This window comes from Cyprinus carpio, chromosome A5 (assembly GCF_018340385.1).
Source record: "Cyprinus carpio isolate SPL01 chromosome A5, ASM1834038v1, whole genome shotgun sequence".
Lineage (NCBI taxonomy): Eukaryota > Metazoa > Chordata > Actinopteri > Cypriniformes > Cyprinidae > Cyprinus > Cyprinus carpio.
In genome coordinates, this window is record NC_056576.1 from 24,918,929 (window position 1) to 24,946,633 (window position 27,705).

Here is a 27,705-nt window from a genome sequence, read left to right on the forward strand (position 1 = left end):
TGAATTGCTTTTTTGTGAATATTTTTTTTTTTTCACGCACGTGAATTTTTTTTGTGTGTACGTGAATTAGGTTTCATGCATGGGAAATTGTTTACGCATGTGTGAATCGTGTTTTTTGCGTGAATTATATTTGAGACTTATCTGTCTCCATAGGAAACCAGCTAAAACCAGCCTAAACTGGTTGGCTGGTTTTAGCTGGTCATAGCTGGACAGCAGGCTCGTTTTAGAGGGGGTTTGGCCACTTCTTTTGCTGGTCAGGCTGGTCTGGTCAAGCTGGGAGACCAGCTAAAACCAGCTACTTCCATCTTAAACCAGCTAGTTTAGGCTGTTTTTTTTTTTTTTTTTTTTCAGCAGGGATGTTAAAAGGATAAACTTGGAAAGAAACATTTTAATTCAATTCAAAAAGTGTTTAGCACAGTAAATGTAGTTCTTTACAAAATATAAGCAGCAGCTTTATAGATAATATTGCCTTAGAAAACACGTTATAGTGAGCAAACTAAAGGTGAGTGACAATGACAGCAACTATTTCTTACTGTTACTGATATACACAAATAAATAAAATAGCAGTCAGCGGATTAACAGCAAGTAATCTTATGATTACTGACATTTAAAAAGATTAATCCTCTATTTTTAATTCTTTAAAATATTGTTCTATCTTTTATTATCCAAAATGTTACACAGACCCCCTAGAACCGTTTTGCAGACCCCTGTCAAAATTAGTTTTAAAAGTATGACATTACTTTGTTTCTTAAACAATTTTAAAGCAATTCTGTTGTATTTCCTGAACTGCTTCAAAGTACCATATAGCAGTATTCCTTCAGTGGTACTCTGAGTACCATCTGAAAACACTCCACCATGGATAACTAACACTGAACAATCTATTTATATGCAGAACTTCATGGTAGACTTCATGATAAACTGCATTAAGAAGACTTCAGTGGCATATATGGTTAAACAGTTTTACAAATGGCTACAAAACAAGGGTATGAATTTGTATGTCAAACAGAAAAATAATAATTTTCTGTGTCCATTTATTCAGATTTAGTGGCCTCTGCTCTGTTATTAACTGCTCATGCTGAGAGCCTTCATTATCTAGTGGTTTTCTGAAAAGCAAACAATCTTGTAATAATAATAATAATAAATCACAGCTCGTGCATGTCTAATGTGGTAACCCAAGTCGGTAGCATTTTCACCAATCCTGTCATGATTCACACAATTTAATGTAGTTGATTCAAACACAGGCCTAGTGCTTGCTCAGGGTGGACTGAAGCCAGGACTATGGCAGACATGCTTAGATTCATTAAGCCACTTCAGATGGCTGTTCCAGGGGGCACAGCAGGTCGTATTAACCCAGGTGGAAAATAGGTGAGGAGTGAGCAATCAGAATGAAGATGAATGCCGAGAGGCCCCGTGTGCTGCTGGTGGCTTTTATAGAACTGTCTGATGTAATTGAAACACAATCAAAAGTACACAGTAAGAGTGGAGTGACACTGTATTATATGACAAATATATAGTTATATAACACAATATTTCAAACCAGGCTCATTGGAACTACATGACTCTGCCTTCATGCCTATAAAACTGCAAAAACATACCTATAAAAACATTTCACAGCAGGTTCCAGCTGAAAAGAACACTAGAGGCAATAAAATGCCAACCGCTTATTCCATTTCACCCAAATTATGCTTGCAGGAACACATTATAAATAAATAAAGACTTATTATTAGATGGTTCCTTGCATAATATTACAGTATGTTTTGCATCAGGGTCCTTATCACACTATCTGTGCATTTTCTTCGATAACTTTTCCCTTACCTACATTTTTATGTTTGAATCACAGAACCAGCTCCATGTGTATAACTTTTCAGACATAGCTCTGTAGCTCACCTGGTATAGCACTGCACTGGCCCAGGTACAAGTCCCATGAAACACAAGTCACAATACTCCACAAAAGAGCTCAAAGCCTTGTAAACGCAAGCATAAAGGTTCAGCAAATGTGTTTTTATCTTTAAGCATGTTTGCTTCTGTTAATACTATCGGTTTGGGGCAGGATTAAGTGTAGAGGGTAGATTAATTTCAAACAAGATAGAGAATTAACATTTTACCACCACTCATCGAGCATTTAATTTTCAAATTGCCATGATACATACAACAACCAATGTAATATGTTGCTACAGTAACTGTAACGGTTTTGGATAAATTAAATATGATATTCAGCACCAGTCACTAGAGAGTTCACTCTGAATGTGCAATAAAATGTGCTACAAGCAACACAATATCATTTTGCAATAATGTAGCCACATACATGTTTTTATGACACTGGGCTGTTTAATAAATCTGCAAATGCAATGGAGAAAAATAAATATTTTTATAACTCCTCTGGTGTGCGTGTCACCTGAAAAGTGCAACAAAATGTTCCCAAAGCAGCACATATCAGGTTTTGAAGGAATGTAGCCAGTCATGTATTCCCAAAATATATGGATACTTTTGTGGTGATTTAGGAGAAACATACAAGTCAAAGAAAGATGAAAAGAGTGCTATTTTGAATAAGTGTAAAGGATATGAGGTGATAGGCTGAGTGGATTGAGTTAGCGGAAGAGTAAGTAAATGAGAAAGGGAAAACAAAGAAAGAAAAGGAAGCGAGTTGCAGTAGGGAATTGTCTTCCATAAATTGATGAATATGGTGAGAAACAAGTAAAGATAAAAGAAAGCTTTAAAGCGGGATGAGGATTTTTGACCTGACACCATTTCACACACATCCTCAGGATGTTCTGTATGTTACATATACGTCAACACCCATGTGGAAACATATATTTAGCAGTTAGGGAATGGTTTCATAAGAATCATCAGTGCAGAAATAAGATACGTTCAACAACAGCTGCACTAACTTCCATGGAGAGTATTATTGGTCACAAAGAGCAAGAGAATGTGTCAGGGCCATCATGGAGTAAAATTAGCCTTGTGCTAATACGTGTACTTGTGTGGAAGTGAAAGAAAGACCAAATGAGAAGGAGTGTGAGACAAACTGAGTCAGGAAGCCATGTGTTGTGGAATGTGTGTGCATTATGTATTTGTCAGCATAAAGTAAACATCCAGAGGACAATAATATTGAAATTCCAGACATCAGTGCATGAGGGCAGAAGGTCACTGAATGGCCTGCTGGGACATAGAGACAAACACAACAACAGATATCGAAGGTATAAATGGCAAGCTTTAATGCAACTAAAATAAAAGAGATTAAATGCTTAAATCCATTGGTTCATCTCACTTGACCAACTCTGTTAAATGAACTGAGTCTGACAAGAGTCCATCGGGTTCGGTGTTTTGTCTTTGCAACCTTCTCTAACTCTCCCTTATTGGCTTGTAATTTCCCATTTCTACCATATTTACTTTCTCATTGGATGGAATTTTTTTTCCCAAGCAAACAAAATCTTGTTTCCTATCGGAGGGGTGTTGACCTTGCTTCTGAAGTTTGTTTCCTGCCTCACCATATACAGCACATCCAAAACAGTGCATCTAGTTAAGTACAGACTAGTTAAGTTCAGACTAGTCCTGGTGTCACAGATGCATTGTACTGTGTCACATTCCAGTATTGTTGTTATTATACCAATAAATTTCAAAATTCCAGCATTTCTGCCCTCAGGAGGGGCTGTGCATTGAGGCAGGAAATAAGCCATGTGGTTTGGAAGTTGACCACATACAGTACCACAACACGAGCAGCACAACATGAGATATTTAAAATCTTCCCTATTTCATCACAGATGGAAAGGAAACAAATCCCCAATTGCAATATATTCTCATAAACCTAGCATATCCAAGCATACATATTGCTATTTTTTGTATAGATACACACAACTCATTATATTTGATGCCTGTATATGCAAATCCATATGCTGTGACTTTCGTTCGGTTGGTGTCCCTTTGCTGACATTTGTTAAATTCTACCCGTATTACTCACAAATCAATCAATTACAATACTCTACACTGATCAGTTATGATAACATCGATGAAATCATCAATATCCCTGAAAAAAAAATCTGATAAAATATTGTAGAGCTGAAAACACAAGCTGATAACGGTGGTGTTAAATCAGTGGATTTACTAACAGGATTTTGTAAGCATTGATTTTTGCATTATTGCAAAAAGCCCAGCAAAAACTCCACAGTTAGATGATTGACACCACAATATTAATTAAAATCATATAAAGTCTACTGGCAGCGTCCTGAAAACAGCAAAAACAACCACAAAAGAATTTCACAGTGAAGCATACTTTATGCAACATTTTGTTTTCTCTTGTACCCTGCAGTGCTATGCACCATTCAGAAATGAATTAAGAATGTCTTTAAAATTAAAATTATATTCCTACATCTGAATTGTGGTGGCAAACAGGATGCAAAATTACAACTCAAATTTAAATGTAAAGGAGCAGAATTAAAATAAATTAAAATAATAATAAAAAAACCTTATTTAATTCCATTGATAACAGATATTTGTATAAATGTATATTAACTTGAAAAGTGCAGTTTGTCAGGACAAACTTTAAATGCTGGCTTAAATGTAGGCCTAATGGACAAATAATGATATAACTATAGAATATAAGATAGATAGATAGATAGATAGATAGATAGATAGATAGATAGATAGATAGATAGATAGATAGATAGATAGATAGATAGATAGACAGATAGACAGACAGATAGATATCATGTGAAGTGGTTTGCCAAACAAAGGGTTAATCTATAAAGCAGATGCCAGCTCATCCCTAAGACTAGCCATCCCAATTCCTTAGCCAATGGGAGACAGCACACAGGTCCTGCAGCATCTACACAGCAGCACAGTAAGTTGGATTAACCTGAAGGATTCTTGATCACAACAAGATTACATACATACGTGTCCAGTCTTCATGAAGGCACGGCCCATTTTATCTGCTTACTGACACAGAGACACATTATGTACTGAGCGGCTGACCAGAGATCAGTTTCCAAGAAAAGGATAAAATTTAATTTTATTTAATTTTATTTAAAATTAAATTTAAATGACCTGTACTCAGCTCATTTAAAGCAGCTTTATTGTGAAAGTGATTTAACACCTAGCAGGTCTACTAATGTTTATACTTGCTGATAATACTGTAATCTTTTAGAGCACACGGGTGGTAAACCAGTAACTGGACTCAAGTGTATATTAAAGAGTCTACTTTAAACGCACCCATAAAAACTTCAACTAAATGTATTTGAGATAATGGTTACTCCAGCAAAGAGTCCATTTAGTGCATATCTAAACCCAAACTATGTCACACCAACAACAAAGCTTTACAAATCCAAACAAAGCAGCCCCATGTGCTTCATCTGCTTCAGCCCTGCAGCAATAGTCATTTTAAAAAGGGGGCCCTCTTGCCTGACCTTGACCCTTCTCCGGTTTAACTTTAAACTATGAAGAATGACATCAGAGATTTGTACCAATGACACAAGCAGAGGATAGCAGAAACAGACTGCCTGTGTTTCTTAACAACTTTGCAAGCCCACGTGGACCTCAGCAACTGCTGCTACATGGATAGCCAGGAGTCGGATCGATGGAGCTGGAGGCTGACGCTGCTTAACTGTTCGCACAAGGAAAATCTATTTCCACCGGTGGAGCAATAAATCTAAAGGAAAGGTTCAGCGAAGATGCAAGCAGAGAATTGTAGCTCATCTATTTTATAGGTACTGACAGATACCTAAGCACTAGATCATGAAGAGGTGCCACTTTATTGTGGGGAGGTTAAAGGAGGAGAGATCTGAAATTAAGGGTTAGTGAAATTGGAGAACGGGTCAAAGTTTTGCAATATGGACATAAATCATGTTTTAATAAAAATAAATGAGTAGTATAAATGTCATCACATACCTGGGCAGCAGCTCCATATAACGCAATTCTGCATTACTCTAAGGGAACGTAGTGACCTTCTGAAAAGGTCAAGCCAGTTTTTGGTTTTTTTTTTTTTTTTTTTTTTCGCTTTTGTTGTAGTTTTGTTGTATGTGTTTATGAATGTGTTTATGTATGTTAAGTCTACAATTTGAGAATTTACTTAACCATTAACTAATTCAATCATATTGCTTTTTCGAGTACAGAATCAAAAACTGCACAGAATGTCATATAAGAGGTCTTGGGTCACAAAAGCTGAAGTTTGAATCAAAGTCATGTTCCAAGTGGCCAACTAATATATCGCTTGATATATATTGCTTGGCATACATATTTTTTTCTAATTGGTTTATTTTCAATGTATTTTTTTCTAATTATTTTAGTTAATATTATGTCAAATAAATATTTAATTGTATCAGTGTGTGGTTAGACACCCTCTTGTTCATTTTCAATAAAATGTACTGGCAGTGCTGGAAAAAAGTGGTGCTGTGCTAAAAATGAGCAATAAATCGAATATGAACATCCAGACAGGTCGCACATCATCATCGGAGCCCTAAAGCAGATAGTACCAGGAGGATGAGGGCTTCTCTTCAGCTGTATCTGATAAGCTAAGCACCCAACACTTCAACAGAGATATCCCTGGAGCCCGGCCAGATGGTTCCCGTCAAACTGCGCTAAGGATGAACAAACAGCGTAAAGTACATTATCTCATCCGTGTTGATTGAAGCTTTTGAGAAGCAACAGTAAATTGCGAGCTGTTCTCTAGAGAGTGGAGATGTGCCGGTTTGATATACTGATGCTGAAATGACCCTCCTGCTGTTCCATTTGCTCTGCTGTCTCAAACTACCAAGGTGATGCTCAATTCAATTACACGACCAAGCGGGCTCCATTCGCTTCCTCTGCAGGTGACTAAAGGGAGAGGTCACTGTATAAACACCTACATTATAGACCAGCAAGAACTCGTCCAGCTGAATGTCACTCATTTTATCACAACATAAAACTTTTTGTTTGTTTGGGCTGTAGGGGGAAATGGAGTAAAATCACAGTGAGTGGTTTCATTCATAGGTTTTATTTATCTTGGGTTTCTTTCAACATGGACAGAAGCTGACTGGGCACTGCCAGAGCAGTCAACTGCTCTATAAAGTAACAGCATTGCTTTCCCATCCAAACTCAGCCATCCTGATACCATGAGTCTAGCTAAGTTAGCTAGTTCTGCTAGCATACAAAAAACTAAAAACAAATCAATCTAGAATAGCAGTAATTTATTTTTAATAAATTGTAATACATACTATTTACATAACTTTAAGCATGTAATGTCTGTTTAGACAAATGTGGGGGAAATAGGCTGAATGAAAATGCAAATTCACTGTCTGACAGTAGGTGATGCTTTTAGAAAAGCAGAAATTTAGCAATGCGCAACGTTGCATTTCTGACACTCACCAGTCATGGAGAAGAAATTACGTTTTTACATGTTTTCAAAAAGCCATTTTATTTCCTATGGTGTTCATCAAATAACACCAAATACAAGAGTGCAGAGATGAGAGAACTGGTTCCAGATTCTTCCTCTGCTATTCACTGTCACTTTAGCAAAATAATCTGTTTATGAATGCCACCATATTGTAGTTTTCATGTAACAACAGCAGCTCGATGGCTGCATGTGACCAAAAGTGCAAATCTTATTGGTTGGCCAGTTTTTTTCCTAGTGTGATGGAAAAGAAATTAATCCATCTTTCTGCAAAAAAATTGCATTGTGTCTGTCGCATTGACAGCAAGCAAATGCTTCATTCAAATTAAAATAATTATTGCACTGCATTTGTACACTGATTGGTCATCTTTGCGTAAAAAAAATAGGCTTTTAGAGTGTACATATAATTTTTTTTCTTCACAGTCCTCTATAAGAGAGGCAACATGTATAGACCCATGAGTGTTGATGTGTTATGATGTACTGAAATGAAAAGTCTTGTCAGTGAAATTGGATAAACAGAAAATCTTATGTGGAAACATATATGCCCATTAACTGGACATACAGATTCAGCAGGTCTTATCTTGGAGAAATGAGGCTCATTTTCTAAAAGCATATCATCATGCCTGAGCAGGGCAGGGAAGATGGGATAGGTAATAAAGTATGGGGCCAGGGTGAGAACCGGCAGTTTCCACTAAAACACTAGATGTAGGAAGGTGTTTTCCAAAGGAAGCTGGCTCAAGTCGAGACATTTGGCTGGTTCCTGCACACAGAGTGTCTATTCAGCCCTGTTCCTGCCTACACCAGGGCCCAGCCAGGAACGATAGAGGCTGCACTGACACGTGGGTGACCAGCTACAATGCCCTCTTTCACTACCAGCCTATGCCTTCCTCCTAATACCCCACCCAGCCTGGAGGGCCAGAGCCTTGCAGATACAGGACCTAGTCACAAAAAAGTGGTTACACTGAGGCTCCTTGTAACCAAGAATGTATCTAAATCTGGTTGAGAATTGGGTTATTTGTAAAGAAGTTAAGCCTACAGTAGTGGTCAAATATGTGCTCTCTCTCCATTTCTTAACATAAATTTGGGTTCCTTAATTGCCACTGTTACCTTTTGGTTGCTTGGCCTTGGTTTAAAAGACTGAACATTCAGTAGTATCGTAGATTTGACTGCACTGACACTATCGGATAAAATGTAACTTAAACTGGATTTAGCTTTATGAAGACACTTCTATTCTGTAGAGCTGCTTTATAGCTGAATTGAATTTATTTCATTATTGATGAATGTTGCTACTTTGACACTGTATTGAATTGATCTGAATCAACAGACACTATTACCTTTTTCTTTTTACAGAATTTTAATGTGTCTCATCTTTGAAGAAGTTTATATCAAGTTATTTTACTGTGTATTTGCTGAATGTGCTTTGAAACAATATATATATTGTGTAAAGAGCTATATAAATAATGGTGACTTGACAATCCAATAAAGATGTCTGTTAGTGTATAACACTGAGTTTTAAACCTCACATTCCATGATTGACAAAGCTACTTAAAACACCTCTCCAGCTGAACCAACAGTATGAAAAGGAGACTTTGCTTCTTCTATGGATGAATGAGCAAACGACACAGTAAATGGCTGTGGCATGTGCTCATTTATGACCTCTAACCTTATGAACCCTGAAAAGAGTCACATTTGGCTCAGGCTGACCACTCGAGTTCATTCATCTCAACAAAAGGCTAAACTAAGCTCAGCATTCCAAAGGCATTTTTGATATTTCTTGTGGATGTTCAAACAAAGAAATGGTTGGTGTGGTGACATTTCATATGCCCCATTATGCAATTAAGAACTTGTTGGGAGGTTAAAAAAAAAGTCAAGCTCCATCCACTACCAGGCCAAACATGACACCTGTACCTGCTGAACTGTGGAGATTATCTGAGGTGGATTCAGGTCACGCTGGGGTTCTAGGTGAGGTGAGAGGTCTGCCCTTTCCCAAGCATTTCATCATGCTCCTGGCTGGAGTTCAAAGACCCACAGGACATCATGGGTGGAGGCCAGAGTTATGAGGTCCCTAGCACAATAGCGTTCTGCTGGGGTCATTTTAGATGCACAACATACCATAAGAACACAAGCAGCAGGCATCACCCCTGCTGGGCTGGACACACAAAGGCCACACTGGTGGGGAAGAACCCAGGTAAACACACTGCTGAGAGAGTATAGAGAGACCTCTGTATCTGCTACAGATACTTGTAAACAAGCTGTGTGAATGGAAAGAAAAATCACTAAATAAGTGTAACTTGCTCAGTTCATGTTATTGACTCAAGGTGCATGAAGTATTTTTAACATAGAAAAAAAAATATTCAGCCATATAGTTTATCATCAGCAAGCTAAATATAGAGAAAATGAGCAAATAACCCATCAACCCTCAGGCAGGGACCAAAAGAGCAAAAGCACTACCTGAGGGAGCAATCACTCCTCACAAAGGCACTTCCATATCTACAGCATGCTATTGTATGTACGGTCAGGCAGGGAGGGTCAAGCAGCGATGACATCATCCCAGCCAATCACTCTCATTAAGCTCAGCTATTTCCTGTTCCCATCACCCATCACTACAAGCAGGCTATGAATCACAGCTTTGAGGCAACAACAGGTTGCGATGACACCAGGAAAGTGTTCTCCTGGTTTTCAGGAGAGACAGAGACATCGTAAAGGAAGGACACAGGGAGGAATGTTCATGTAGTGCCAAGAATGTGGCTGCCTCGATTCTGAAATGGACTTGTTAAAACTTGAAAAGACTGACTGCAACTGTTAGCGCTAACAGTAGTCCCCAGTCATTCAGAAACCCACAGGTTCCTGTGTCTGCAGCACTGGAGAACATATCACCCCCTTGTGCAAAGTTATTTACCATTTCATGCTGTCAGCCCAGAAAGATTTTCCTCCTTAAATTAATCTTTAAAACAACAATGGAGTTCACAACCTTTTACTGCCATCCATATAGATGTTGTTTTTCAGTATCTTGCACCATGAACAACATCTGTTACTGTCCCCATCCCATCTCTAACCAATTCAACTGTAAGCTAAACAACATATGTCATGCCACCAACCACAAAATGATCAATTGAACATTTTATACATTAAAATACAATTTTAAAAAGCATGCAATTATTGTTTTATTGATCAGTGATTACTGTCATGACAAGTTCTTGTGTCCAACCCTAATTCAGAAGGAATCCAAACTGTCCACAGGAAACAAATTCTAATAGGGTTGCAGTGAAAAAGATTTTGCTAGATGAAGATCACATGGATGATTAAATTTAAACATTGAGACTCTTTCAAATTGACACAGGATTGAAGCTAACTGACTTGTGAGAATTCAAGACTGCCAACTTTGAGATGCATAACCATGAATAATTTAAAGGGGTCATATGATACGATTTCTAGTTTTCCTTTCTCTTTGGAGTTTTACAAGCTGATCGTGAATAGATAAGATCCCTAAATTCGTAAAGACTAAAGTCTCAAACCCAAAGAGATTTTCTTTATAAAAGTTAAGACTCGTCCACGCCCTCCTAAAACGCCTTGTTTAAACACGCCCCCACATATCTACATCACTATGTGGGATGATTTGCAGAACACCACCAAATGTTCGCACAAAGAAAGAAGGCATAACTTTGATTCTCGCTGTAGTATTGTTGCCGCCGCCGATGTGTGTTTCATTGTGAAAGTGAAATCACTTTGTTTGGCCTTCTAAAGGAGGACACGACTAGAAATCAGTGGTTAAGTTGTATTTACAACATTGTTCCAGAACAGTTCAACCCAAATATTCAGATGTGTGCAGCACATTTTATGGAGGAAGAGGACTGTTTCCTGATCCTGGGAGAGTAGTATACAATGCCAGTGTTCTGACAAATAATGCTGACTCACAGTCTGTAAGTACGTTTTCATTTTTAAAGGATTTGCCACTGATGATTTAAATGCGAGTTTTAAGCAGTGCAGAGTACCGCTTGTTGTTTGTCGTTACTACGATCACAAAAGCAGACATGGTTTTATGTTTACGCGGCACGATGCAACACAACCCGTAAAAAGACAGTATAAAAGATGGGGCATACAGGAGCAACAATAATGTACAGTACTGTATGTGGAAAATAATGTGTTTTTTAAACCGCATAAACACATTTCATTACACCAAATACACAAAATAATGTTCTTTTTTAGCAACGTCGTATGACCCCTTTAAATGCACCAGGAATTTATGAAGATGTCCTTCAGCTCAAAGATGGTGCCTCCATGTCCTTTCATTATCACAGGCTACAAATTTAGGGTCACATTGCAGGAATACTGAGCACATAATTTGATAATCTGGCGAGGAGAACAGGCACACTTGAGGAGCGAGGTGTGATCTCAGCATAGGCTATGGGAGAAGAACACAGTTTGGTCACCCACACCACACAAAACCCCATAGAGCTCAGCACAGCGACGGGGGCTGAGGCAGTGCTCAGCATGTCATTCAGTGAGATACTGAGTGTTCCTAACACGCAACAGCTGCAGGACAAAAAAAAAAAAGAAAAAAAGTATGGCATTTGATATGTATAGTTATCATATAATGTATTATGTGCCCCCTGCTTTATAGTAGTAAATTAAAAATTTACACCATGATCCATCTACTTAGTAAATCAGGATGAAAGGTATCTGCCATACAACACTAATATCTTGAGGCAAGTAAGGGAGCTTGTTTCCACACTTCTCATAGACCGACTTGAAAACAAGGTATTAGTATGTTCACACTGATAATACCTAGTGTGCAATTGTTTCCAAAGATAAGGCTAGTCAAATGTCTCTGGGGGGCATTTGAAATGCAAAAGAGCTTACATTATTTTTAAATTTTTCTTACTGGTGCTTATGAGTCCGGGCACAGAATACCAAAGAAATCACAAACCAGGCACAAACGTCCAACACACACTTTCATCCCATGAGACTTTGTCTTGTGTGGCTGCAGCTGCAGAGCAGGACCACTGGGGAAACAGGGCTGCTGCTTCTCTGTTTTAAACATTACTGCCAAGACTAAACACACTAAACAATCAAAGACATTGTACATCAACATCACTGTATAAGAGCAGCTGTATAATACAGCACTCTCAAAGAGACACAACCCAACCACACTGGAAAATTGGCTGAGCAAGACAACATGAGAGATCTCTAACACCTCATTACAAAACACATTTAATTAGATTTCCACACAGACTTTTCAATCGAAATTTTAGGCCAAACTTAGATTTTTTTTTTTTTTTTTTTTTTTTTTGTAGAAGAGCAATGGCATTTATTTTAGTTATTTCACTGGGAATGCACTTCTTTTAAATATGCTATAGACACAGTGTGTATTATTTTGTATTGCATTTAATAATTATCATCTGACTGTTAAACTAAAAAGAGTACTAACATCATCCAGACCTACTTAAGATGTCCATAATAATTTTAAAGTAATTTAAAAAGATGCATAAAGAGAAAAACCAGGTTATGAAAATACATTTACCTTTAAACTCAGGGCAATCTGACGAATGTATATCATATTGAGATCCTCCAAAATACGAAGTTTCTCCTCCATGTCTGCGAGTCTGTCTATCTGCATCATTCAAGAGGGATATTGGCTCCTGATTTGAAGTTCTGACTCCCACTGCTCTTCAAACCATTAATCTGTCTTGAGAGTTGAGAAACATTTTTTGTCAGACGGGAACAGGTATATTACGAGTATATGAATCACACGATCCAGACTTCATCCAAACGCAATCCACGCCGTATCCAGAAAATCAGTTTTCACATCACAGACCAGTTCCATGTGTCCGGAAACAACCGTTCAGGAGGAGTCACGCATATAAGAGCAAATTTAGCTGAAGACAACAAAAAAAGAAAATCAGAGGAATGAAACGCTCTTTCCTCAAACTCCTCCAGCTGCTGTACGCGTCCGCACGTTTATCTGCCTTCACGACAATAGCGAGTGAATCCAGTAAATGAACGCTCCGCTACAAGAACAACCAAACGACTTTCCTAACACCCTCAAATCATGTTCTCCTCATTCCGGCAGTATAATGGGCCATTTACATGCAGTTTCCTTCTTTGTGTCCATCTGTACTGATGTGAGTGTGTGTGCTCTTGTAGGACTTTCCCACAAAAGGGCATCACATTCACAGTGCGCGTGGACTGACTGTACTGCCTCCGTGCCGCGCGCTCATTCACCATTCAGCTCATAACACTACAGCACAACTACCGGCGCGACAGAAACTACACGCCCTTCATAAACAAATACTCGAATATCAATTCTCGCAAAAGCACCCACATAAGTCACAATATAAAGCCAAATAAATAAACAAATAAATAACCACAACAGCCTCTAAGGCATATAAGAGTAAACTCATATCTCAGGCTGCAAAAAAGAAAAAAAACTTAATTAGTAATAAAGGGACATTTATAATAGGGAATTACAATTTCTCAATATTTGTTAGGACAATCAGTATCAAAGGCTCTGTATGTTAAAATAACAGTTGCATGCGATTTATAATAAAAAGGTGGAATATGCACTGTATAGACTGAAAACAAGCTTTTATGAAGGGGGAGCAAAAACAGGGAAATTACTAGCTAGACAATTGAGAGAAAGAGAGAGAGACTTTTTTGAAGGGGGAGCAAAACCAGTGATAAAACAGGGAGATAAACAAATTTTTGTGGCCAAAGACATAAATAAAATGTTTTAGCAATATTATGTAAAATTATTTAGGCCTACTTCTACTACAACGCATAATAAATTTGTTCAAACTGAGATTAAAGATTTTCTGTCAAATGTCGAAGTTCCTAGACTGGAGCCTGATCATGTGGAGGAGATGGAATCACCCATTTCATTAAGTGAGATAAAAGAAGTAATTTCATAAATGAAAAAAGGAAAATCACCAGGTGCCGATGGCCTGCCTGTTAAATACTTTACCGTAAGGAATTTGTAGACGTTATAGCTCCAATACTTAACAAGGTGTATCAAGAAATGTTTAGGAAGCATGGGCGCCCCCGGCACTTTATTTCTTTAATTCCTAAGAAAGGTAGAGACACAACAGCCCCCTCATTTTAGAAATATCAGTTTGTTAAATGTTAGTCTGAAAATTGACAAAAATTTTAGCCAGTTGCCTACAAAAGGTGTTACAAACATTATTCACCCCAACCAAGTGGGTTTTATAAACAATAGAACTTCCTCTGACCATGTAAGATTATTGTTTCATTCAATTTGGACATACCAATCCAAAAATACTCCAATAACAGCTATTTCTTTTGACGCAGAGAAAGACTTTGACAAGGTGAAGTGGCAATTTTTATTTTTATTTCGGCAACATTTTATTTCATGGGCTCAAATACTAGAAAAAGAACCAAAGGCCGCAGTGATCACTAACGGAGTTGTATCCCCCTTTTTTAATCTTTCAAGAGGGACACGCCAGGGGTGTTCATTAAGCCCACTCTTGTTTATTTATTTATTTTATTTTTTTGGAAATACTGCCAATTATTTTCCGAGCACACTCCGGGATTAGGGGAGTGAACATAAGCTCTTACTATATGCAGTGATAGCCCCCCAAATCAACTCTGTACTAATGATGCTTCCGATTAAATTACCAATTTCATTTTTTAAACAATTTGACAATTTATTGAAACATTTCTTGCGGGATGGGAAAAAGGCAAGAATTAATATAAACAAGTTAACTGACCCTAAAGAGAAAGGAGGGCTGGGTTTTCTGATTATACCATTTGTCATTCGCCTTTGAAAAAATATCTTAATATTGGAATCGGGAAAAAGATCAAACTGATCGGATGAATGTCGAATATAAAATATGTTCACCCTTTACCCCCACTGAAGTGTTTTCTCAGTCTGCTTGAAAATACCACAAACCCTGTTCTTGTTCATTCTAGAGATGCTTGTATTAGAAGTCATAAAATATTCAAATTATCTTACAAATTACAGAAATATTCTTCATTATGGTTTAACCCAACAACTCATATTGGCAAAAAGATGATTTACTGGAAGCACTGGCACCAGCGCGGTATATGATTGATGACTTATATGAGGATGAGGTGTTAAGGTCATATGAAAACTTAATTAAATGTTATAATCTTGTAGGAAAAGAAAACTTTTGGAAGTTTCTACCGTTATGTAATTGTATATTGTCTAAAGTTGGCCCTGTGGTTGACAATCCTATCATAACTTACTTTAAAAGAAACGCAAGAATCTCATAAATCATCACAATTATATTAAACGGTAAACTCTTTCAGATGCAGTGACTTGGGAAATTTAAGGACCATATGGCAGAGGGACATTGGCGAAGAAATTGACTCAGAAAAATGGTTCAGCGTCTTGGTGGGGTGTGGAAAATATATAAAAGAAGCAAGGGGGAAGTTCATTCAATATAAGATTCTTTACAGATATTACCACACTCCGGTAAGACTTTACAGAATGAAACTGATGAAGGACAATGAAGACAAAAGTGTTTTTTGGAGTTTTGGTTCCTTGCCACTGTCACCTTTGGCTTAGTTGGGGATGTTGACAGACTGCATAGACACTACTGGAAGAGAGCTGAACTGGATGATGACATCATTGAATCATCAATAAACTGACTTTATCTGGAAAAATTACTCTTTGACATTATTGCAATTTGCATTATTGACAAACTATTTTCCTGTTTAACACTGTAAAGCTACAATTAGTATTGTATAAAGTGCTATACAAGTAAAGTTGACTTGACTTGACAATTTATGTTGGAAAAGTTGGAAATGACAATGACAACACAATGAGTATAATCCCCTGTTTTTTTTATTTTTAAATTTTTTTTGCCCAATTGTTTTTCAAATTTATTTGTAATATTATTTTTAGCATTTTGCTGTTACATTTGTGTAATTATGAGCAATGTTTCTTTTCTTTCTTTCTTTCTTTCTTTTTTATTGTTGTTATTCTTGTTGGTTTTCTTTTGTTGACTGTTTCAGAAATATGTGTCTGCATGCTGCCTCAGCTGGAATATATGAACATTAACAAAGGGTCCATCCGTCTTCTCTAAAAGCAGTGCTTTGTAACTGCAGTTTGCCTAATACTTTCCTCATAATGATGGTACCCAGCGTCATAAATCCAAGACAATTAGTCATCTTGATTGCCAAGCAGTGTTGTATCGACCATTTCACCTGTCAGGTAATACATTTATTAGACAAGATACATTTTATTTTCTACAGAGAATCACTACCAATGAAATATATATTTCATAAAGTGGCTTATGGTGTTAGCAGGGTATAAATCTTTAATATATGCTCAATTATTTAAAATGTCACAGTTCAATTTCAGAGTACTTGAAAGATTCCTCTCACTGCAGTGAGTAAAAACAATGACTCTGAGCAAACAGGACACACACTTACAGATTTTTTGTGGTCTACAGGTTTACATTTTCAATTACATTCTTTCTCTTTTGGATATTGGTAATCTTTTAAGAGAAAACAAGTTTTATTTTAATAATATTTCATAAATGTTATTTATAACTATTAATACCCTTTCAGATTAGAAATAGCCAAAGTTACTAGACATAAAACAAATATACAATAGTATCCTGTTGAATTAGTATAAATAGCCCATTCATTTTTTTTTCATATTACCCCAATCAGGGTCATATAAATATTACATTTTTAATCATTTTCTCTCACACAAACCAAACCACAATGTTATTGACTATTGACTATTATTATATATGCTACATAAATCTGCATGACTCTGTGTGACTCAGATGAGTTCCTAGTGGAAATTAAGAATGTAAGACAATTGAATTAATAATAAGTAACACAGGAGATAATGTAGATAATGATGATGCACCACAACTTGCAAATCTTCTCACTCCATAGTCTCTTTTGGCTGATACAAGGACACAAAATAGGAAACACAGAGACGGGATTCATTACTTTCCTTAAGTCTTGGGAGATAGAAAGAAAAATAGACTGAAAAATGTGGGCTCCAAAGGAGTGGTTTGTGAAAACAAGGTATACACAGGGCTCTTGGCTCTGTGAAACTCAATCTACTGTACCATGTCCATGAAAGTGCTTTGCATTCTTAAGGACTGTAGAATGGTACACATATAAGGAAATAAATGACACAATGTGTTATAACAAGTGGAATACTGTAATCTACATAATTTGTATCCTATTTGACTTGAGCTGGTGATGTCAAAACCATGGAAAACTTCAATTACTCAAAGAGAAAAAAAGAAATTATAAAGACCTGCATGTTACAAAACCAGTCTGACATGCAAGCAAACTATAATTACTATAATTATAACTATATATAATTGTTCTAGGTCAACAGTAAGAATAAAGCATAATTTCTAACTAACAATGGCTATCAGATGCAGAATGAAGCACGCATCCAAACACAATGATCACAACAATAAGGCTTAGAAAACCAAAAAACAAACTGAATGTCAACCTTGAGGGCAAACAACAATCGAAACAGCTATTACACAAATAAAAGTGTGTGAGAGGTGGTCTCTGCTCTCGCTTACATCGCTCACACTTACATTACATCCCTGTACTGAAGAAGCAACTGAGCTATTATACAGTGACAATAAGAAAAAACAACCATAGAAAATTGTCCAGAAGATGTGGAATGATAAGAAGCCAATACAAAATGTATTTGATGGCATTTACTATAGTGTGAATGAGAGCTCTGGATCCTTGACAAGTGGTTTGCATAACTGCCATTATCCCTGTTTTTCTCCAGTTATGCTGCTAATGCTAATTTCTCAGAATTTTACCATGCTTAGTTACATAACAGGACATTCATTAAGTCAGGATGGATTGGTGCACCCGCAGATGATGTATAAACCCTGTTTCGGTAGCTCATTACTAACAGGGTGTGAGGTGAAAAGGAACCTCTGGCAGTCCTTTGTTCCTCACCGGATGTACTGAAGCACATAGCGATATTTCCCTTTCCCAATCAAGAATAAAAGAACAGAAACAGCTTCTTGTTTGGGTTGCCAGTGTGAAAAAGCTGAAGCTGCTTAGGTGGCAAGCAGGAGGAATTTGACTGGTTGGAGTAAGGAAATACCATACTGAATACCACTACACTTCAGGTTTGATGTACACTTCAATCTAGAGAAAATGAAGTATTGTGACAGGAGGAAAAGGCTCTTTTTAAAAAACAACACAGCTAAATTTATGTTTTAGTTGTGAGGACTCATTTGCAGCAGCACTTCTCTGAGCTCTGTGGATGATTCAAGAGTTTTTACACCCTTTAAAAGCTATGTGACTAAAGATACCAGCCTATCAACGTGTAGCCCATGTTGTGTTTTAATTCATTTGGTCTGAAGTTCAATCAGGGCACATCTGTGAAACAAACAGAGGGAAGGGCAAGGCCTCTAAAGGGCTGCTAACCACTACAGAGAGCATCAGCTGCTACCCAGCCCCATCTCAAACACTGAGTACAACCCACAAGAAACAGGCTGCTAACCACTACAGAGCTCATAAGCTGCTACCTGTCCCATGTTCCATGCACACACATGTTCCAGGAGAATAGTGTTGTGTATTTTATTAGTTTTTTTGAATTCAATCTGCTTTTATGTTTACTTATTTTTTTTGTTGGGGGTTATTATGTTATGTTTATTTTTTTTATTTTAGAAAAAAGAAAAATTGAGGGTTATTTTATGAAAATTAGTTTTTATAAAATTAATCAATTCTGTCCTATCACACTGATCAATGTCTTTAGTTGTGACTATGCACAATATGCCACAACCTCTCATACATTGTTACATTTATACAGCTCTACTCCCCAGTACCAAATTACAAGAAGCAGCTGAAATTCTTTGTTTGTAAGGAGTGAATTTCCTTATGAAATTAATTCTTTGTGAAACTTTCAGGAACTCCGCAATGCAAATGCAGATGCACCAAAACAATGGGCTTTGATCTCCTCGTGACCAAACAAACAGATAGGAAGATCTGGAAGAAAGACCCTTTGCTCTTTGGTACCTTCACCCCCCTTCCCCCCAGGGCACATAGGCAACTAAAAGTTTGTTACGCTCACATAAAACATTTACTATATCTTCAGGATTCATGCTTGTAAACTTTTCATGTTTGGTATCATTTTAAAGGTCTCTGTGGCGATTGGTAAAATGGTTCAATTTCAAAGTAGTCACTTGGAGAAAGATTGAAAACTTTTGTAGAATTGTGTTCTGCTGAGGAGGGTGTGTGTCCCCCTTTAGGGGTCTTTGAGAATGTTTATCTCCAGCCAGGTGTGACCCTGATGTGACCACGGGAACCTAAACAAACCAAAAGGTCTTTTATGGTTTTACACCTGATTTGAAGATTATTGTTGTCTGGTCTGAGTATTTAAGGGAGTGACAAAAACACTACTGGGGCGATTCTGTAGCCAGAAAGCCCGTAGTGTGGAGTGTATTTCATATGCTCCATACTATGTATCTTCCTGAAGTCAGGTATACTATTATGTAATTGTTTTAAACACATTGTGCCTACAGAGCACACTGTATAGTTGTTTGTGCTACTACATGTGCACATTGGCTAGTTAAGTTTATTCTCTAAAACACCTGAGTGCTTTGCTATGCATTTTAGACCATGTTTCTTAAATTAGGAGAACTGTTACATGTGTGACTATGTTAAATTTGTGTGCCTCCTGCAGATCACTTGGCCGTTCCCTATATGGCTACAGTGTCTTTGTGCAGGAGCAAAGTTGCAACACAACTACAATGTGATTTACATTACACTATCCTTTCTAAATTGGCTTCTAATTATTTTCATTATGTAATTGGCATGATACAATTTTACCTGACTGATAATAAATTGTTATATTTGATTTATTCTGCATTATTCAATTCATTATTACTAGTAGATTAAAGCAAAGGTATTACCTCAAATCTGTGTTCAGGATTGTTCATACGAAAGGTTTAATAGATGGAGCATGGGGCACATCAATTGAGTCCATTTCGATTCCTGACTATCACTGTCTTAAATAAGTTGCAGTTTTCGTAAATATATAAAAAACTATACTTTTTGTACGAGTAAGCAGGGCGCGACCGACTTAAAGGTAGATATTTACCCTGCAAAATGTTTAAGATCAGACTGACGAGTTTGTGTCCGAGAAGAGCATTTCAATCGGCCGAAATGTTACTTCTAAAGCGATACCGGGTCCGCAATGAACGAAAAATAAAAGTATGGGATTTTTAGAATACTCAAATATCTAAATTAATAAACAATCGATATCTGTGATCAGCTTTTGATAGAAATATTGCCTAAATTTAATGATCAAAGTCAGATTAAACATGGAGCTAGACTAAAATTCAAACTAAATCCTGATAAATTCAGAAGCGCAAAGAAAAGACCGAATACGCATTAAACCTTCGACCATGCCGCTGGATTCCGCTTTTTGGGCTGGCGGGTGGATCCTTACAATTTCTTAACTGGTTCTAAAAACAAACTATACAAAACAAAATAATCAAACAAAACCAAAAACTAAACAAACAAAACCAATACAAAAAACACTAAATAAAATAAATAAATAAATAAAAAACATCAAGCAAATCAACATCATGGAGTCACTGCCTGGTTGTCACTACGCTGAGGCTTTTCTCCAATAAGAAGCAAAAGAATTGATTATTAAACCCAGCTTTTCTATCCTTAAAGTTTAGGTTCTTTGGGGTATTCTGAACTTCCTGTCTGCACTGAGCCTGCTGCCAGTGTCACAGTGCTAACATGCTCCACATGTCCACCAGCAGTGAGTTTCTCTAGGTTCATCAGCTCCCTGGAGACATTTTATTTCTAAAGTCAGCTGCAACCCATGTGATCTGGCCACCGCCCCAGGACCCCTCCACTGCCTACAAATCATCTCCCTCTCTCTCATACAAACACACACACAACATAAATCAGTATTCCACATGCTATACGGAAAACTCATTAAATACTTTTTAAAAATGATTTGATTCACTAACTCAATTTAAACACCACTTTCATGGATTAATTAACGTTTATTTATTGCACTAAGATATTTTCAATTAGACCACATGAATCAATATCAACCGGGGGGAAAAAAAATCAAGAGGGCTTGTAACATTATTCATTAGTGCCCATTAATAATATAACTGAAGTACAACATTTCAAAGAGAATAATCGTATTGATGCGTTATTGAAGTGTTGATGCTTAAAGCTTTTCATGTTCAAAAAAGATCAATGTCTCCCCCTAATGGACAATTCTTAAAACATTATTGAGCAGACTGGCTACACTCCCAATGTAAATACAGAAAAACCTATAATGTCTAACCTTCACTGCCAAATGCATAAGCTAACAAAATCAGCAACAAACCACAACTTTTTACAGCAATAAATGGTCAAATAAAGCCATATAAGTCTGGGCCAGAAAGGCAAACAGGGCGCCAGTGTTTTTATGTTTCTGTTTAGTGAGGTTTTCTTTCCAGTGAGGGAAAAAGCAGCTGTCCAGGAGAGAGAAAAGTCACAGACACATGACAGTTGCGTGTGGAAACATCATTCTAAACTCAGAACAGTAAACTATTGAAACAGTAGACAACTCAGACATTATAGCTATAGGGATTTTTAGAAGACTGGTAAACTTGAGTTTACTTTGAATAAGATGATGATGCTTATACACACACATACACATATATAGGACAGTTTTGGGACTGAACGCACCATATTTATTTGTGTTAGTTCCTCAGATCCTTTAACATTAGTATCCAAGCATGCTGTGTACTATATGTTTTATAGCATTATATAATAATGGAAAGAAAAGGGAGTGAAGACTAAAAAATTTGGATAACTGGAATGTAAGAAATTTTATTGTAATGGCATGAAAACCTCATCTTAATGTTACAGATCAAGTCTGCATGTATTGTTTAATAAACATAGTTTAATCTGAACACCAGCTGTAAAGGTAAAGCAGCTTCCAGGTTTTCAGTTTCTCAGTCGTCAATCCTCAAGCCCTAGAGGGTTAGAGATGCATTGCTTGGGTTAATGGTCTAGTCAAATCTCTCTCACTGACACAGACAGAAATAGCTCATCCAAGATAAATCAGCTGGAAGAGAAAAGTAAATTCACACTTATGTCTTACACTTTGGACTATACATCATGCAATTCAACTTCCTCTGACATCATGACAAAGACTCCCATACAAATAAGGTGAATAATAAGGCAACATCCTGTCTTTCTGAAACAAATAATCTAACAGCAAGCTAAACTGATTTTACAGCAGTGTGATACATTTGTTCTGGCACACCATCATCTTATTTTCAGAGTAAATCTACTGCTCTTAAGAGAGCATTTAGCAGCCCATGAGAGGGAGTTCTCAAAATACACTAAGAAGTGTGTTAATGACATGGATAAAAATACTCTAAAGATGACAATGAGTTTAAGGTGAATCTATTAACAATTATTTTACTAAAGTCACTTTTCACTGGATGTACCAGAAGACGATGAGTTTCTTCCTATTGGCTCGTGTCATGCTTCCTTATGTTGGATTTTTTTGGTCAGTACCCTAAAACACAACAACTGAATTACTAAATGTACAATAGAAATAGTCCAGAATTATCATGAAAATATCAAGCATCACAACTCTTTTCAACATTGGTAAAAATAATAAATGTAAGAAATCAGCATATTAGAATGATTTCTGAAGGATCGTGTGACACTAAAGACTGGAGTAATGGCTACTAAAAAATCAGTTACTAACACAGGAATAAATTACTTTTTAAAATATATTACTAAAAAAAGTTATTTTAACTGTAATATTTTCCCCAATATTACTATTTTTACTGTATTTTTTATCAAATAATCGCAACCTTAGTGAATATAAGAGACAAAAATAAAAAAGTTAATAATTAGTAAGTATAACAATCAACACAATTCAAATGTAAAAAAAGCACAATTCTTCTGACTACGTAGATTTTGCTTTCATCTAAAAATAAAATAATAAAAAATAAAATAAAATATTTTAAACTATGCACACAAGAGAGGGAAAGTGTGAAATAATAAAAAAAAAACTCTTTTTTTCGCGGCACTTATCAGTAAATACCTTTGTGTTTACATGTATTCATTCAGAGAACACAAAGTGTCTTTCAAATTATGAAAACACAAGCATTTGTATGTGAATGTTGTCCTGACAGAGACGTGACAGTAGCCTACGGACGCCTCGATGTACAATGCTAGTTAATAAATGTTAACAAATTAAAGACTTGTTATTTTTCGTTCTGCTATTGGGTCTTTCCTGCCAGTGCCTGACACCAGACATTCTTGTGTGTGTGTGGCCTTTTTGTGTGTGTGTAGATTAAGATTTACTCTCACTATCACAGTCCAGTCAAGAAATTGACCCTGGTCAAAGGCAGCCGCTGGCTGAAGGCACATTACCTAAGAGAGGTCTAAAAACAAACACAGTTACAAAACATAAGACATTTTAATCTTGTCATTGTGGAATAAAAATACTCAAACACCGGCTTAGGACTACAGACAGCATTAAAGCTCAACAGATCTGGGCAGGGAATATGAGGATTAATGCTATTTAAAGCGAATGAGCACATTGTGAGTGAACGGTCAGAAGTTCATGTGTCAGTTTTGGTGTCTGAAGTCACACTGAGCATCTTAACACTTTATTGATATGAGTTGTTTGCTCCGTTCTTGCGGCACCTTCATATGACATCTGTGTGTTACACAGCAGCCTCACAAGAGTGTTCTGCAGATGTTCATGGGTCGTGTCATTTTAGAACGACTGAGTGTGCAAGCTCTGTGATGGTAACACTATTACGCATACAGGTAGGTAATGACTTGGATCACATCCAGAAATGACATACAGTACAGTGTCTATGTGAAACCGTTGTGGTCTTCATCAGTTTTAGAACACTGTGTTCATGGCACGTAGTGGGACTGAGTTTCACGGATGAATAGAAAGACAAGGGAAAGATTCCATCAAGTCCCAATGAGACCCCTAAAACTGTTTACAATTTTAATGTTTACTCAGATCTTTTTTTAGATTTTAGATTTACAGACCTATGAACACTCACCAGTGTTCTGGAGTAACCATCTATAAGAAACACTTTTAACAGTACTTAAAAATTATCCTATGCTCACCAAGGCTGCTTTGATTTGGTTTAAAATATAGTAAAACAGTAATTTTATTTCCTATTGTAATATATTTTAAAATCTAATTTTCAGCAGCCATTACAGTGTCGCATGATCCTTAAAAAGCTAATTCTTTTTATTTCTTAGCGTATTTAAATAAATAGCTTTTTTTTCACTAGTGGTTTTGTATTATCTTTGGTTTTGTTTTCTTTTGATATGTAAAAAAAAACTTTTATTTTATTATTCTTAAAAAAATAAAAAATAAAGAAAAAAAGCTCATTCTAATATGCTGATTTGATCTGAATGGTTCATGATGAAAAACTATTTACCAATTAATTTCTCTTTGCAGCGTTGACATCTTTTTTAACTAAATATTTAGTTAACTTCTGCTGTTCATCCCTATGTTTTAGAGAATTTAGAGTTCTTGTGTGCCAGATGACTGTAAAAATACATTTGACCTATTAAACGGCTCTGTGGAATACTTGATTCAATCGGTCAATCCGGCCATCCAGCGGTATGTTATTCCCAGATTACAACCGCCAAATTGAGTAACACACCGCTCATCCGGGTACTACGAGTTATCTTGACCAGTACTACTTATATGCTTAACGAGTCACTCCGCTATCGTTGACTGTCTGGCTCCATCACCGTGTGTTAAAATGGAAGCCTTCAGCATTAATTTCAACATATATGGTAAAAACAAATCTTTTTAGCCATGTAATAAGCGGGGTAACTGCTTCGGGTCGGGGTCCTGCTCACCCTGACGAGGTTTATTCTGAGATAACATCCAGCTAGATGTACATTATCCCTTACATATATCACTTGGTTTAAATTTAAAAAGACACTAGTTTAACTGTTAGATGTAGTAAGTACCAAACTAAAACCTTTTCAATAGGTTAGCTTAGCTTCACTGAAGTAGAACTACATAACAGACACATTACACAAAATTGCATTACAGTTTCAAAGTATTTTTCCAAACACTGACATACTCAAATGTTTAATTTAACTCAAATGCTATTTATGAAAAACCATCCACGTTGAAGATGAACTCTCATGACACAAAAACAAGTGACTACAACTGTATTGACAGTGGTTGTTGTCATAACAGTGATCTGTTGAGAACTCTGTGTGAGCATGTCACTGCCAATGACACACAGTGTGTGACGCATGTCCTTTTTTCTATACAGACATGTACACATGAAATGAATCCCCTTAAGCTGAAGCTATAACACAAAAGATGACACACATTTTCATTATTAACGTTAACATACCTTATGACACTCTAAACTGCTTATCAGATCATTACTGAGTGCACATTTGTATAGTTACAAATGTCTTGAAACTGTGAGCACAGACAGTCAAGTATGAGTGAGAGGAGACAGACCACTAGTGAAAAATGAATGGGAGAAATAATAATGCCCTTTATGGCTATAAGAATGGGTCCATGCTGTTCAGTTTAAAAGGCCAATCACTTTTCTGATATAGTTTGTTTGACTAATGCAGTCATGGTGCAAGCCAGGAGATACAACTAGCTTGCCTTCCTCTGCCTAACAAGAAAAAACATTACATGACATGTCCAATTGTATGAATAATGTCCATGTCAGCTCTGCACAAGTGAGATAAGATAAGTGTGGACTGGACAGCTTGATGTCCTTGAGCAAAAGATCCTGGGTTGAGTCCTGAACTATTTGACATCCTGCTGTTTTGAACATCTGGGCCCGTATTCTTAAAGGAGACATATTATGCCCCTTTTTACAATATGTAATATAAGTCTCTGGTGTCCCCAGAATGTGTCTGTGAAGTTTCAGCTCAAAATACTCCACAGATCATTTATTATATCTTCTATTCTATTCTATTCTTAAAAAAAAAACACCATAGCTATGTGTACTGCGCTAGACTAACTGAGACTTGTCATGGCACTTGCACACTGTTGTTCTCTTGTTGGTTTGATTGCTTCTATTGTTCTCATTTGTAAGTCGCTTTGGATAAAAGCGTCTGCTAAATGATTATAGATATGTGTACCATTACACAAAATGGCATTACAGTTCTCAGAAGTAATGTCTGCTAAATGATTGAATGTTAAATGTAAATGTATATCATTTTGAAAATGCCTATTTTGAGTGAAAGCAGAAACACACTGTTTTTCGGGCCTGTGTCTTTAAATGCAAATGAGCTGCTGCTCTCTGCCCCTTTTCCAGAATAGAGCTGCGCCATTACAGCTCTGACCTGCTAAAAACATCTGTTTTGGTTCTGATTATCATGTTTATCGTGCTCAAATCATGCGTTTTAAACCATATGAGTTTAAACTTCTGATATACGGTTTTCTGAGAACACACATCCGAAGCACACAGACAGAAAACAGCTGTCACAGCATGTGAGTACTAAACTAAGTTCTCTTTCACACAGAAGTTTACGTTAAAAACACACATGAGTTACAAAAACAGTCGGTTTATCACTTTTCCTTAGAAGTTTACGTTAGTTACAAACATGAGTTACAAAAACAGTCGGTTTTCAGCAGCAATATACATTAAATACAGTAAATCAATAAATCCACTGCTCTGTTGTCTTGTAGTTTGATTGCTCTGAGGCTGGGACTCTAAATAGAGTCTGTGCTCGTCTGTGCAGACAAAGGCAAGAACAGTTAGTATGTTTTGCTCAAACTTTCACCATGGTAAATTAGAGCTGGTACACCGTTGTCGCTGTGTGAAATCAAAATGACAGCGCCGTGGGTATAAATTTACAGATTGTTTTGGTTCTGATTATGGGTTTATCGTGGTAATATTATAATGAGATCCCTTTGCCACGATACCAAGGGAGCAAAATCTGGAGTGCGCTAGTTAAAAACACACATGAGTTACAAAAACAGTCGGTTTTCTCAGATGCTTGCAGAAAAAGGCTTACCAAATTGGTTGGTAGATGCACTGGGGACCTAGCACTTAAAACCTGGAAAAGTCAGATTTTCATGACATGTCACCTTTAAAGATTCTAAAAATCCTCTCAGAGAGCTCCTAATTTATCTTAAAAATGTATATGTGTGAGTCTTAGCTTAGGAGTGATTCAGGACCAATCTAAGAGCAACTCTGAGTGAGGAAAAGACAAAAAAATTATCTTAGTGACGGGCCTGACCCCCTTGCTAGGGATGACACAGTCTTTTGAAGACTGTGATTTGTTGGTTGTCCAATAAGGAAATTAAAGAGTGCTTTTAAGAGTAGGGTCTAAAGCCTTCACTTTGA

The 27,705-nt window shown here is 36.8% G+C and overlaps 1 protein-coding gene across 3 annotated transcripts in view; it reads right to left on the reverse strand.

The window, feature by feature from the left end:
- Window positions 1–27,705, reverse strand: part of LOC109078809 (rhotekin-like) — a 75,392-nt gene that overhangs the window by 31,351 nt on the left and 16,336 nt on the right. The window contains exon 1 of one of the 3 annotated variants that reach the window (XM_042757341.1): window positions 12,882–13,548. The exons of the other annotated variants lie outside the window; for them this stretch is intronic. Within the exon in view, the coding sequence (XP_042613275.1) occupies window positions 12,882–12,980 (99 nt within the window). The 5' untranslated portion in view covers window positions 12,981–13,548. Of the gene's footprint in view, window positions 1–12,881; window positions 13,549–27,705 lie in introns of those variants that run through there. 3 annotated transcript variants of the gene reach the window in all.